Source organism: Fundulus heteroclitus, chromosome 18 (assembly GCF_011125445.2).
Source record: "Fundulus heteroclitus isolate FHET01 chromosome 18, MU-UCD_Fhet_4.1, whole genome shotgun sequence".
NCBI classification, from domain to species: domain Eukaryota; kingdom Metazoa; phylum Chordata; class Actinopteri; order Cyprinodontiformes; family Fundulidae; genus Fundulus; species Fundulus heteroclitus.
The window spans coordinates 32,910,968-32,924,374 of record NC_046378.1 but is presented as its reverse complement, the minus strand read 5'-3'; the positions used below and the strand labels follow the sequence as shown (position 1 = coordinate 32,924,374).

Sequence of the window (13,407 nt, the reverse complement as noted above, 5' to 3'; positions counted from 1 at the left end):
TGATATTACAATACTTACAAAAATGTGCAGGGTGTACTAATGTTTGTCAGATTCTACATGCAAGCTGTTAAGTTTGTGAATCTGGTCCAGCCTAACTAAGATATTTGTCTGGTCAGTCTGAGGTAATTGTAGGTAAAAGGCTTAGTCAACATTAGCAAAATAATGAACAGGTTTTATTGAATTTCCCATTTAAGGCCACTTAACGTTCTGCTGGGAATAATAGGAGTGTGGTTTGCCATGCACCTCATGTTGTAAGACGTCTGTATTTCTTTCTAGCAGTCGATGAAAAAGACATTACTGAGAACGTAATGAACTGCAGTAAGTGTTTTCTGTTAATGTGAGGCAACAGTATGGTCACGCCGTCTCACTACAACGAGTCTCTTGTGTCAGGACTTGATTATTAATTCATCACCTGCAGTCAACAAGTGATAAGACTCGCTCTATAGTCCAAGAAGACAATAGGATACCACAAAGACTGAATTTGAAGTCCTTGACCACGGGAGGTATGCAAATGCTGGATAGTGGATACACTTTGGGTCCGGTTACCGTGCTGATAGGTTCACAAAAAGCAGGATGAGAGAAGTGGATAGACCACACCCCACTGAGAGACGAGGGAAGTAAACAACTGCACTGCTGCTGCTCCAACAGCCAGACACTTCACCCAATGATCTCAACAACATCCAGCACCGTGGAGATGGTTACTCAAGGCAAACTTCAGATCAGCGAAGAAAACGTTGAAGGTAAATACTTCTCATGCTCTAATAACCATTGTGAATACTTGTGGTAAGGGTGAAAAGTTAATTAGCTTCAAATGAGTTGAATTGTTTTTAGTAGTCAGTTAATAATCCATTTTACCATTCTTAATTCAAATTAGCTTTACCCTCACTCAATTTGTATTTCAAAGAATGTATTTTAATCAGTAGCTAACCCACATTTCTTTTTCACAAAGCCTATGTTTTAAAGATTGCTATTAAGAAAGAAATTCAGCTTTTGTTTTCAGCCAAATGCAAAGCCAGGTAAAAAAAAATATATTTGTCCCTTTTAAATCACATTAAAATCTTTCAGATTATCAAATAAATTCTAATATCTTACAAAAGATCTCCTCCTTATATATCAAAAGCAAATTTCACAAGGTTTGATTTCATTATGAAAATGTTTTCCAGACCAGCCCGATCCTAAATAAAAAAAAAAAACGTACTTCTTTTTTATATCATCAAATTCCACCAAATAAACATTATTTTATTGTTCTAAGTCACTAGCTCGACCCAGGACTGATAATTACATGACCTGTAGAACCAAGAAAACATTTTGAATAGAACCTGTATGAGAACATGAAGTAAGCTTCAGGATATGAAAAATAACACAACAGACCCAGGTCTTAAGAAACTCAAAACAGATCATTGAAAGTCATTGAAAGATATGAACCCAGAAAGGTATGCTGTGGTTCACCAGAAGCTTCAGGACCCCGTTGTCCACAAACAAAGAAAACAGTTTCCACTAGTGGTCGGACTGCTAAATTTAACCAGAGAGAATATTCAGGGCTCATTCACGAGGTCCGAATAGAACCCAGATCAATATCTAAAGTGCTGCAGGCATCGCTTGCCTCACTTGGGCTTTGTGTCCTTGTCTGGCCAGCGGTGTCCAGTCTCACCTTTGCCCAAAAAAACGTTATGATGATCCACAAGGCGTGGAAAAATATCATGTGAGCAGTCAAGACAAATGTGAAACTATTTGGAGGGTTTGCGTACCGTTACATTACATCTGTTGAATAACTTACAGCGTTTCAGCAAAACTGCATCATACCTACAATTAATCATGGGGTTGGTAGTGTGATGGTGACCATCACATAGTTAATATCTATGATCTATGATAAGATCTTGGTGCCTAACTTCTTCACGAGTCGTGACCTGAATGACCTGATTGGTACACATGAATTCTGCTCATCGGCATAAAATTCAAACAGGGAATATTCGGTCCTCATTTTGTGATCTTAAGCACAACACAATTGTTATAGCAGAAAGATTTCCTGAAATACAACAACACATCTAATTCATTGACAAAAAAAAAAAAGAAAACATTTGTATTGGCATGGTCAAAATGTGGGCTTAAGTGTGGCAGATTATCAAACAGTTTGGCAAAGAAGGGTGGGCAGCAATTACTTTGCAAGAATAGAACTTATCACCACTTCCTGCGAATGCCAAGGGTGGCATTAAAGTTCATTTAAAAACTTAAAACAAGGGCTGTGCAGTAAGAAGGTCCTGGGTTCATATCCTGGCCTGGGATCTTTTTGTATTGAGTTTGTATGTTCACTCTGCATGGATGGATGGACATAAGAGGAAAAAATACAGTGCCATATGTTTTAATGGCACTGTACCTGCCTCAAAATTACTATATTTATCCAGATCTGCTGAATCTGTATATAATACAGTAATTATATAAGAATGATTGATTATTCAAGCAGCATGTAAGTTTGCTAGTTGTTATTGGTCATGTTTGTATAAGTAGGTTAAAATTGAAAAAAAGATCGGATAGGATTTTGTCAGCTCTTTCAGTTTCTTCTAGTGTCAAAATACTATGTCAACAAGGATGGCTTGTGTGTGTTCTTGAAAAACATGACAGTAATTTATAATGATATAGCCGTACGTTTGCAAAACACGGAATCGTTCAGACGAAGTTCAAGCCCCATGACTTCCCTCTGAGATTAATTACATCATTAGTTACAAATGAGATGTGTGAATTTACTGCAGCCCTCACCTGACAGCATGGATGCTTTGTGTTGTCCCACTGGATCGTATAACTCTTTAATCACCTGTTAAACTGACAACAGGAGCTTCCAATCTGGATTTCCATGGCTCATTGCAATAGAACAGAATGTACCTTTAAACTTTACAAAGCAGAGGCTTAACGTTGGATTTTTAACCTCTACCTCTCCACAGATAAAAATGCAGCGAAGTTGGGATGTTTTGGTTGGCTGTTGGTAATCATATCCCTCCTTTTTATAGCAGTAACATTCCCAGTGACATTGTTTATGTGTGTCAAGGTAAGACAATCTTTTGCTTATTTGTTGATGATCAGACCAAAGCAAAGTGATGTATCATTGTGAAGTGAAACGCAAACATAGGAATGGTTTTTAATTTTGTTTTTACAATAAAACCCTTAAAGTTTAGCATGCAATTGAGAGATGGTATGAGACCCCTTCCCTCATCAAACATAAGCTCCGCCTGACCTCATGTGACCTTACCTGGCCACACCTGAGCTTACTTGAACCCACCTGAGCGTACCTGAACACATCTGAGCTTACCTGAACCCACCTGTCCCCACCTGAGTGTATCGAGCTTATGTGAACCTAGCTGTCCCCACCTGACCACATCTCTTCAAAAAGATTACTAAGCGTTTATAATGTTTATAATGTAATAAAGTGTAAATTAATATGTTATCTGTATAGGGTAGGATTAGTTATCCTGAGAAAGAGCATAAGGTAAAGTGATTGCTGTTTTTATATCTGCATCACTTTCTTTAAATATGGTTCTTTTGGGGTGACGGTGGCCCAAATTAGGCAGTTTTTCCTGTAACTGGCAGGTTGCCGGTTCAATCCCCCACTCTGAGAGTCTCAGCCATTGTGTCCTTGGGCAAGACACATCAACTGCACTGCCTGCTGGGAGTGGTCAGAGGGCCCGGTGGCACCGATGTATGACAGCCTCGCTTCTGTCAGTCCGCCCCAGGGCAGCTGTGGCTGCTAACATAGCTCACCACCGTCAAGGTGTGAATGGGTGACTGACTGTAGTGTAAAGAGCTTTAGGGTCGTCGGACTTAATAAAGCACTATACAAGTACAAGCCATTTAACATTTAAAACAGTATTTCACCGTCTGATAATCTGTGGTTATTGTGTGGTAAATTTGACTTAGAAACCCAAATAGTAGATGTTACATTAGAACAAATGTTTTTGTTTTTTTTAAAAAAGCTTTTTTCATCTCTTTTTGGAGGATATTCTCTTAAATGAGGTCTAACAAAGAGAACAAACATCTGGACTATTATGTAGGAACAGAAATAAGTTTAATATAGATAAGGCAATTGAACATAATGCTCCTTTGCTATTGACACAATGCTAGCCAAAATACTTTCTGTAAATCAGGATTTTCTCTGAAAGAGAACAAATTCACTATATCACTTGCTGACCTCTTTAGAGAATAAAAGATTTTAGAAAATGTCGATTTGATTCGTAACGAAATTACTGAAATATTAAGGAAAAAACTTGACTTATTGGAATTGGGCTTGAATAAAAGATAAGTTGACACATGTGGGCCAGATGGGTTCAGGTGAGGTAATGGGGGCCAGGTGAGTTAAGGTAAGTTCAGTTACACTCAGGTAATGCCAGGTGTGTTCAGGTGTGCCCTGGTAAGGCTAGGTATCGGCAGGTAAGGTCAGATGAGGTGACGCTATAAAATGAACTGCATCATAGGTCATCATATGTCACGTGATGCCACAAATGTGACATCATATTTATGATGACATCATACCTGAAGTGGGCGGGGCACCTGCCTCTGGAATATGGATGGAGCTTATGTTTGATGAGGGAAGTGTCTCATATCATCTCATCATTGTATTCTAACCCCTTTAGGCTGATACCCACTTGATAAAATATAGTGGTAATGTGACCGAATATGAACAAGGTTTAAGACTATGAAGGCTTTTAGAAGACATCCAATATGTAACAACTCTTCCCAGAATGATTTTTGTCTTTCCATTGGTTTGCTGTCCTTGGTGTCCAGATAGTGAAGGAGTATGAGCGAGCAGTCATTTTCAGACTTGGGCGACTCTCAGATCGGAAACCTAAGGGACCAGGTTTGTGGTTTTAAATGGATGAGTGTACACAATGGGTAATGATTAGCTGTTGATTTTCCCACTGGAGTCAAACCTGAAACTGATGTACTTTAATGTTTCTCTCTGTCTAGGCCTCTTTTTTGTTTTGCCCTGCACTGATAACTTTGTGAAAGTAGATCTAAGAACTGTATCATTTGACATTCCTCCCCAAGAGGTGAGTTTTCCTTTCATACATAAAATGTAGAGTCCATTAAAACTGCCATCTTCCTTGAAGCTTTCAATGGTGCATTAAATAATCAGTTATCTGTGTTGTCTTTTCATAGATCTTAACCAAAGACTCAGTCACGGTGTCCGTGGACGGAGTTGTGTACTTTCGCATACACTGTCCCATCTCGTCTGTGGCCAATGTGTCCAACGCACACTCATCCACACGACTGCTTGCACAAACCACACTGAGGAATGTCCTTGGCACCAAAAACCTATCAGAGCTTCTGTCTGACAGAGAAGGAATTTCACTCAGTATGCAGGTTAGATAAAAAAAAAAACCGTGAGTCAAAGTATCAATGGTTCTGGATGCCTTAGAAATATACTGCTCAAAATAATTAAATAACACATTTTTTAATGTCCAGTAAGATAGCACCCCAGTTAACCTTCTGGGATATTGATCTGGTCTGTTAGTATAGCTGGTTGTTAATCAGTGTCGGCTGTTCTGGTTGTTAATGAAGCATGGACACTAGGAGGAGACAACCCCAAAAACAGAAAGGTCTTTGTAAGTGGAGGCCAGAGACATTTCCCCCCTCCTTTTTCTGACTGCTTTTCAGTAGTTTTGCATTTGATGAAAGCCCCTATGCCCCTGTTCTCCGATGGCCATCCGGAGTTCGGGGCCTGGAGGAGGAGCAGGCCACCTGGTTGGGGTCTGGACTGGGGATGTGCGTTGAGTCCCAGGGGTAGGCTGGGGCATCTGCTCTCCCCAGAATATGGGAGTAGGGCTTAAATATGGAGGGTAGGGTTTGGGGGAGGCAGCGCCTCAGGGTTCATGGGGTGGGCTGTGGTTGGCTTTCCCGTTTGGTTCATGGATGGGCCTGTGGGACGTCTGCGCTGGGATTGGGTGGGGGGTTAGGGCCGGTAGTACAGACCGGGTAGGTTGGGTTGTGGTGCCCCCCCATCCTATCCTGATGTTGAGGTTCAGCTCCCGGGTCTGGGGGCTGGATACCTCTCTCGGGTGCCGGTGCCTAGACCTGGGAGTATAGGATGTGTGTGGTGAGTGTGAGCGTGTTTACTGCATCTCTTTTTTATGGGTGAGAGTGTATGCATGTAGGTGCACTAGGGTGGGAATGTGTGAATGTGACTGTGTAGGTGGTTTTCTGCTCGTCTTTCTGTCAGGTTGGGTTTGAACTGCCCTGTCTCCTGGTGCATCTCAGGTCTCCACCCACCCCCTTCCTGCTCCCCTCCTTTGGCTGGCGCCTTGACCCGCTGGTGCATTGGTGGTCTTCAATGTCTGGGTCTGGGTGCTTTGGTGTGCTCCGGCTCACCCCTAGGCCTTGGGTCTCTGGGCCCATTGCTAGATCCGCTCCAGAGTAGCTGGCTGCCAGCGGAGCCCGTGGGCTCGTCACCGCGGCTCCCGGGGGGCTTCACCATTGTGGCTATTGGGGGTTTCCTGGGGCTCCTCTCTGCTCTTCCCTGGAGTGGGGAGGCAGCTTTCCCTGTATTAGTCCCTCTTGGGCACCAACACAAGGGGTCTTGGGATTCCCTTCGGGCGTCTGGGGTTCTGGTTTCCCCGGCGTCTGCCTTGTTGCTCTGGGAGGCAATGTTTTGGCTTCTCACCACCACTACTGAGCATTTTTCATATGGATAAACCTTACACACACAAGCGCACTCTCACAAATACCTACAGATTCACTTCTATACAGAAAGCCCCTATTATTATCTTTAGCTATAATAAGCTATGATTTAATACATTTTGTATTAAATCATACTGTATATTCTTCGGTGAAGTTATCAAGGCATTGGTTGCTTTTACCTGTAATACTTTATCGGTTTGTTTTGCAGTTTATATATATATATTAGGGCTGGGCAAGTTAACGCGTTAATTTCGCGTTAATTCATTAGACTATTAACGGCGATATTTATTTTATCGCGCATTAACGCATGTTGCTCACATGCTTTCAGTCAGTGTCAGTCAGCAGGCGCGCTGACTGCAGCGCGCTGTCACGGCAGCACTCTCCCACTCCCCCTCCCCTCTCGTACATGGCTCAGCGGCGCCAGCCAATCAGCACGCAGGCTCAGCCTGGCCCGCCCACTCACCTCTCACACAAACTTAATACACAAACAGCTGAGAGAGACAGCAGCAGCAAAAAAACATGAACGGGGAAGTAGCACCGTTTGGCTTTATTTTAATACCGTAAATGAAATCAAGCTGTATGTTTTGTAAAAAGCCGGTTAATTTCAGTGGAAACACAACAAATTTATCTAAGCACGTGAAAAAACATGAAAACGTCGAGCCCCAGAAACGGAGAGAGGAGAGAAACTTCTCTCACTGCCCCGACAGACCCACAGACGTCTCTGACTGAGGCGTTTCAGTCCTCCAGGGAACATCCAGGTAGATCAGTGGATGGATGGATGGATGGATGGATGGATGGATGTTACTGGAGCCCACACATAACATGTAATTAAGACCTTGAAAGAACCCAGTACATATATTAAAAAGTGTTATTTAAGATAAGATAACATTAGCTAATCCTTTTTTTATCCCACGACGGGGAAATTTATAGGATTAAAGCAACAGGCAGGTGCACACAACACAGACAAAATTACATAAGGATTGAAATATATAAGAGGTGGATTAGCGAAAAAACACTGAACATATTATTATTATTATTATTGTTATTGTTATTATTATTATTATTATTATTTAATTGTAATAATAAAATAAAAACCACAAAACCCAAAAGGTCAACAGTTTCATGATACATCAAGCTTAGGGACTGGCTAATATACAGCAGGTCAAAAAAGGCCATATTTTGGCTGCAATGCTTGCTGTTCTCTTATGAAGAAAAGATCAACTAGTGCACTAAATTCAATAGATGGGTTGAAAATATCCAGTATAAAATAAGTGCTACAAATGTTACAACACTTTTGTTCATATGGCAGCAGAACATTAAAATAAAAGTGCTCTTTACACTACCTTTGAATTCATTCTTGGAGTTTGTAAATACAATGCGATTAATCGCGATTAATCGCGATTAATCAGGGCGATTAATCGCGATTAAATATTTTAATCGTTGCCCAGCCCTAATATATATATATATATATATATATATATATATATATATATATATATATATATATATATATCTTGCTGGTGTAATGGCAGACTCCGAATATGCTTTCTTGTTCTCTCCTTTTTCTCTCCTTTTTTTGTCACCTTTTCTCCATTTTAGCATGCTGTCTCATCTTTTTCTCTTTTTTTTTCCTTCTCTACCTTCCCCATTTTGTGTCCATTGAACATGAAATAGCCCCAGAATAAAATCCAATAAAGAAGACGCATATATAAATCAAGCGGAGCACTATGTCAAAAGCAGTAATGCTCCACATGTGAAAGTAAAATCTTTCACATGTGGAGCACACATCTCTTTGGCATTTAGACAACAATTCTTAAAGCTACACTGCCAGACAGGACACGTAAAAAATAAATATAAATAATTAAAATAGAACTGCAGAGGCTAATTCTTTATGCATTTGCAACACAACAATTTGGATACCATTTATTTATTGGAGGACTTCTGTAGGTAGTTTGTTGCGATGGATTTTATTTAGGCTAAAAGAAATTGGATAAAGATGCACGTTTTTAATGTTTATGTGTAAAAAAAATGATAACTGTGCATGGTTTTTCTTGCACTTTATAATTTTAAATTTTAAACCACTTTCTGTGCGTCTACAACAATCATAGTAAAATGAAATATGTCATACTTACACAAGAAACGGTGAAAGGTTTGCGGAGTATAAACACTTGCAAGGCGCTGCAATTAGGCTGCAGCAGCCTTGAAGGTAGATGTAGCAGAAAGATTTTGACAAAATTTATGTTAGTTCGCTAAAGTGCATCTGAAATAAAGCTGTATTTGATCTCAAAACGCAGGAAGCCCTGGACGACGCCACTGACTCGTGGGGCATCAAGGTGGAGCGTGTGGAGATTAAGGATGTTAAGCTGCCTCAACAGTTGCAGAGAGCCATGGCTGCAGAGGCAGAGGCCAGCCGGGAGGCCAGGGCTAAAGTGAGGGCAGCAGTGGAAGATTTACTTTCCACTTCATGAGCTACACACATTTAGAAAATGCAGGAAACAATTGCAAGAGTAATTATTGGCTTTCTCTGTTCCAGATCATTGCTGCAGAAGGTGAAATGAAGGCTTCCAGGGCTCTGAAGGAAGCATCTCTAGTCCTAGCTGACTCCCCCTCTGCTCTCCAGCTGCGATACCTGCAGACTCTCAATACCATTGCTGCGGAGAAAAACTCCACCATCATCTTCCCTCTGCCCATAGACATGATGCAGAGTTTAATGCAGAGAAAGGTATGAAGCCTGCTGCTTGCAATTTCTCCACAGCTGTCTTCTGCGCCGTTATTTATCCCCAAAGTACTAGGTATTGTATGTTTTACTCAAATACAAACCAGACGCTGTTTATGTGTATGTATGCTTAGTGTGATTTAATATTTAAATACAAAGTGCAACATACACAGCCATAACCGCTCATCATTAACCACAGCTAAGTTACTGTTCTAGAGGATGAAGTATGCAAGAAACACAAAGAAAAAACAAAACAATTTACAGCAAACTTATAAAGACATGCTTTTATGCAGACTTCTCCAGAGAATACTGAATACAATCATTTCAACTGAACAATCCACAGAAGTTAACGACATCCACGTGATGCAACAGCCTCTCTCTGATATCGCATGTAAACTGTAAAGAAAAAGCTGTTATTCTCGTGTTCATTCAGTAAATGTGTACAAGGTAGTGTCCACAGGACACAGAGGCAATCAGTGCAATCGGAGTACCTGATGTAGAGAAAGGCAACTTCCACTCTCGGAATACAGCAAATCCTCTCCCCAATAAACGTATTTATCCTATCTATCATTAGACGCAGCTACAACCAAAGACCTGTTTCAACAGGTGTACACACATTATGCTAGATGAAATATATATATATATATTTAAATAAAATATTGTGATGCGTGAGTAGTGTTTTTTATAAAATGCTCTAAACATTTAGTAATAATTCTACCTGCTGCTAACATCTAATTGCCTGTATAAGAAAAAGTTTCGCAAGACAGACTTCTGATGGCTGGTATGTAAACACTAACGGTTCAAAATAAAAGAAATGTAAACAAAAAATAAACTATGGCAGTTGCTTCTCTTTGTTGACTCATAATTCTTCTAACTCATAATCCTGAGCTTAAGCCAAACAGTGAAAAAAATGAGGTAACATTGCATCAGATTCCCATTTCTGGTTTCTAAGTGACACCGGGAATGTAGCAAAACATGAACACCAGCTCTAATTATGGCGTATACTTCATTGACTGGTATTAATGTTTGTGGCGTACATTGAACAAAAAAATAAATAAAGAATACTAAACAGCGCAGCAATCTACTACCGCAAAAGTATTCATATCCCTTGAACTTCTCCACATTTGGTAACATTACAACCACAAACCTCGGTGCATCTTATTGCGATTTTATGTGATAGACCAATACAAAGTGCTTAGCTGTGAAATTAAGGGAATGCAATAGTTTTCAAAATACTTGATATAAAAATTTTGCTTTTGTATTCAGCTCCAATATGCTAATCTTCCTAATAGAATCAAGTGCAACCAACAGCTTTGTAAAGTCACCCAATTAGAAAATACAATGTACCTGTTTGTGATTTAATCCCAGATAAATGCAGGCAACTGGTGATACAGGATTTTATTTATGGGTATTAGAATAAAGGGGACCAAACGACTTTAAACTTTGACCTGCATACAAAAAGCTATTTGAGGATAAACTTCATAACACTTCACATGACCCTGAACACACCATTCCCACCAGAGAAGCATGGCAGTGGCAGCATCAGGCTGTGGGGATGCTTTTCTTTTGCAATGGATGGTGAAGGTCATCAGATTTGACGAGGAAACGGATGGAGCTAAATAAAGGGCATTACTGGAGGAACATCTGTTGAAGGCCATAAAGTTTCACGTTCTAGCAGGACAGTAGCAACCGCACAGCCAGTGGAACGGTGTAGATCAGCAGTCTTCAATCCCGGTTCTCAGGACCCACTGTCCTCCAGGTTTTAGGTGTTTCCCTGCCTCCACACACCTGACCTGGGTGATTAACAGACCTATGAAGCCCTCGACAGCTGCTGTGGAGGTCATGCAATTGTTTAATTACGGTGTGGTGGAGCAGAGACCCTCTAAAACATGCAGGGTAGTGTGAAACATAAGAAGTTGAATTGATAGTCTTTTTCTGGGTTTTTTTTTTGTCTTTTCAGCATCAAGAACAGCATTAATTTGCTTTATTTTACCGAGTATAGGTGGCACCCAAGTCTGCCTTTTGGTAAAAAGGTTTGTGGTCTTAAATGCTATTAACTTAAATTAAAAGCAAATATATGGCTGACAAAATATTTAAAAAAATGCACCTTACATTTCTCTTTTTAATAAAATTTATTTTTGGTCTTTTTTTTAAAAAGCAGTGAAAAATGCCAAACTTTTTAAAAGTGTATTGCCTCAACCATCTGAGTTGGCAAAAGCAAATTCAGGCCCTTCTACAACTGGGATTGAGGGCCGCTCAAAATCATTCAGCGAGCCACAAATGGCCCTCGGGCCGCACTTTGGACACCCTTGGTTTAGATCAGTGCCTAGTCATGTGTTGGAATGTCCCAAAAAATTTACAATCCTAATTGAGAAACTGTGGCAAGACTTGAAAACTGGTGTTTAGAACTGCTCTCCATCTAATCCGTGAGCTTATTTTGGAAAGACAAATTGTTAAAATGCCACTTTCTAAATAAGAAGATTTCTTCTTTCCCATAAAATTCCAGAATAAAACTATTGACGTTTTGCTGTTTGTAACGTAAAGTGAAAAATAAACAGTTCAAGGGGTATGAGCACCTTCTGCAAAGCATTGAAATAAATAAAGATTTTGCTTTGTGGAAAGCATGAGTGTGCTGCATTGTATTCCATACATATGTGTGATGCAGTATGTAATTGTTTAATGATTTAATCTTTGGTGGGTTTTATTTATGAGCTGACTTACTTTTAATTCAACCGAAGGTGAGATTTTGTGTCGCTCAAAAAAACCTGGCGTCGCTTCTTTTCCCGTTCCACATTTTATCCTACGCGCATTGAATAATCTAAACAAAAACGTTGTAGTTGGAAGACAACCCATGCTGTAAAGATAGCCCTACATCTACAGAGTCTGCAATAACTGATATTATACTTACATACGTTGGCAGTTTGGTGTTATGAATTGCTTTGAGGTTTGATGGCTTTTAACGATTCATAGACTCATGGTGCATGAAATGCTTCAGCAGAAAAATTTCAATCCGCTGTATGACAACTGTAGGTAGGTCTTGCTCTTAATACTGCCGAGCCCCAGGTGGAGCGTGCTGGTGAGTGGGAATGGATGACAGAAGGCGCTTCTTGATTTTGTTGTAGAGCTATGAGAGCTCCCTTTATCTCATTTATCCATCACCCTGAGAGCTGGAAGGGAAGGTGAAAATGTAGATGGACGCGAAAAACATGTAAATGAGGCACTGCGATGCTCTCTGAACTTTCACCCGCTGGAAAAAAAAAAAGATGCTAAGGTTTTGCTCTTTCTGGAATTATCCTTACAATTCATGAGGTCAAGAAGAAGAAGAAAAAAAAAGACAATCTGTGGCTTGGAAATGCATCACATGGGGAAGAAGATTTTCCCAAACAAACAAAACATTATACTGTCTCTTTGTTCACTGATTGTATAATATTCCTTTAAAACAGAGGAACATTTTTTTCAGAGTTAAATAAAACACTGCTAAAAATGACATGTTTGGTACAAACAGTCACTGGTGGTAGGAGTGCGGACGCGCAGGGGAGCCTGGTCCAGAGGCGGGCCGGTGGATGGGGGAGGAGCTGGGGGTCATGTGTGGACTCAGCTCGCCTGTCTGCAGACGCCACAGCAGTTCCTCGTTGGTGCGACTCAGACGCTTCTTCTCTTTGCTCTCCATCTCCACGTGCACCTGCAGGTTGGCGTTCTCCTCAGAGAGTTGCCTGAAGAAGAAAAGAAAATGTTATAGAATTAACTTCCTTTTTTATATCTTCTACAGTGCCATGCTAAATTATCAGTGCTCATTAAGACTTTTTCACTTTTTTGTCCCCTTACCCAGGGCTGGATGACAATTTAATAACAATATATATCAATTGATTAGAGGTATATCCATTATAGAATAAAAGTGTCAATAAAAAGTTCAATAGTTTTCCTTCCTTTTGCATTCTAGCCTAACATGTCGGTTAATATTACAGTCATTACATCTTCCCAACCAATCACAACGCAGACCAAGGAACGTGCCGTCACCAAGCTCCGCC

At 40.4% G+C, this 13,407-nt stretch overlaps 2 protein-coding genes across 6 annotated transcripts in view; one reads left to right on the top strand and one right to left on the bottom strand.

The window, feature by feature from the left end:
* Window positions 1-459: 459 nt before the first annotated feature.
* On the top strand, window positions 460-10,194 carry stoml3a (stomatin (EPB72)-like 3a). The gene is made up of 7 exons (XM_012875215.3): window positions 460-740; window positions 2,937-3,040; window positions 4,771-4,843; window positions 4,954-5,036; window positions 5,146-5,349; window positions 8,958-9,092; window positions 9,197-10,194. Exons 1-7 carry the CDS (start codon window positions 665-667, stop codon window positions 9,389-9,391), a joined length of 870 nt encoding a protein of 289 aa, XP_012730669.1. The 5' UTR covers window positions 460-664; the 3' UTR covers window positions 9,392-10,194.
* The window catches only part of mtus2b (microtubule associated tumor suppressor candidate 2b), a 33,615-nt gene continuing 30,380 nt past the window's right edge, over window positions 10,173-13,407 (bottom strand). For all 5 annotated transcript variants that reach the window (XM_012875224.3, XM_012875225.3, XM_036149647.1 and 2 more), the window contains one exon: window positions 10,173-13,092. In XM_012875224.3, the coding sequence (XP_012730678.2) occupies window positions 12,885-13,092 (208 nt within the window). In that variant the 3' untranslated portion in view covers window positions 10,173-12,884. The remainder of the gene's footprint in view (window positions 13,093-13,407) is intronic.

Coding starts and splice junctions, on each gene's coding strand:
- stoml3a (XM_012875215.3), top strand. CDS start 665: ATGATCTCAACAACATCCAGCACCGTGGAGATGGTTACTCAAGGCAAA. Junction 741..2,936: donor CAGCGAAGAAAACGTTGAAG/GTAAATACTTCT, acceptor ACCTCTCCACAG/ATAAAAATGCAGCGAAGTTG. Junction 9,093..9,196: donor GCCGGGAGGCCAGGGCTAAA/GTGAGGGCAGCA, acceptor TCTCTGTTCCAG/ATCATTGCTGCAGAAGGTGA.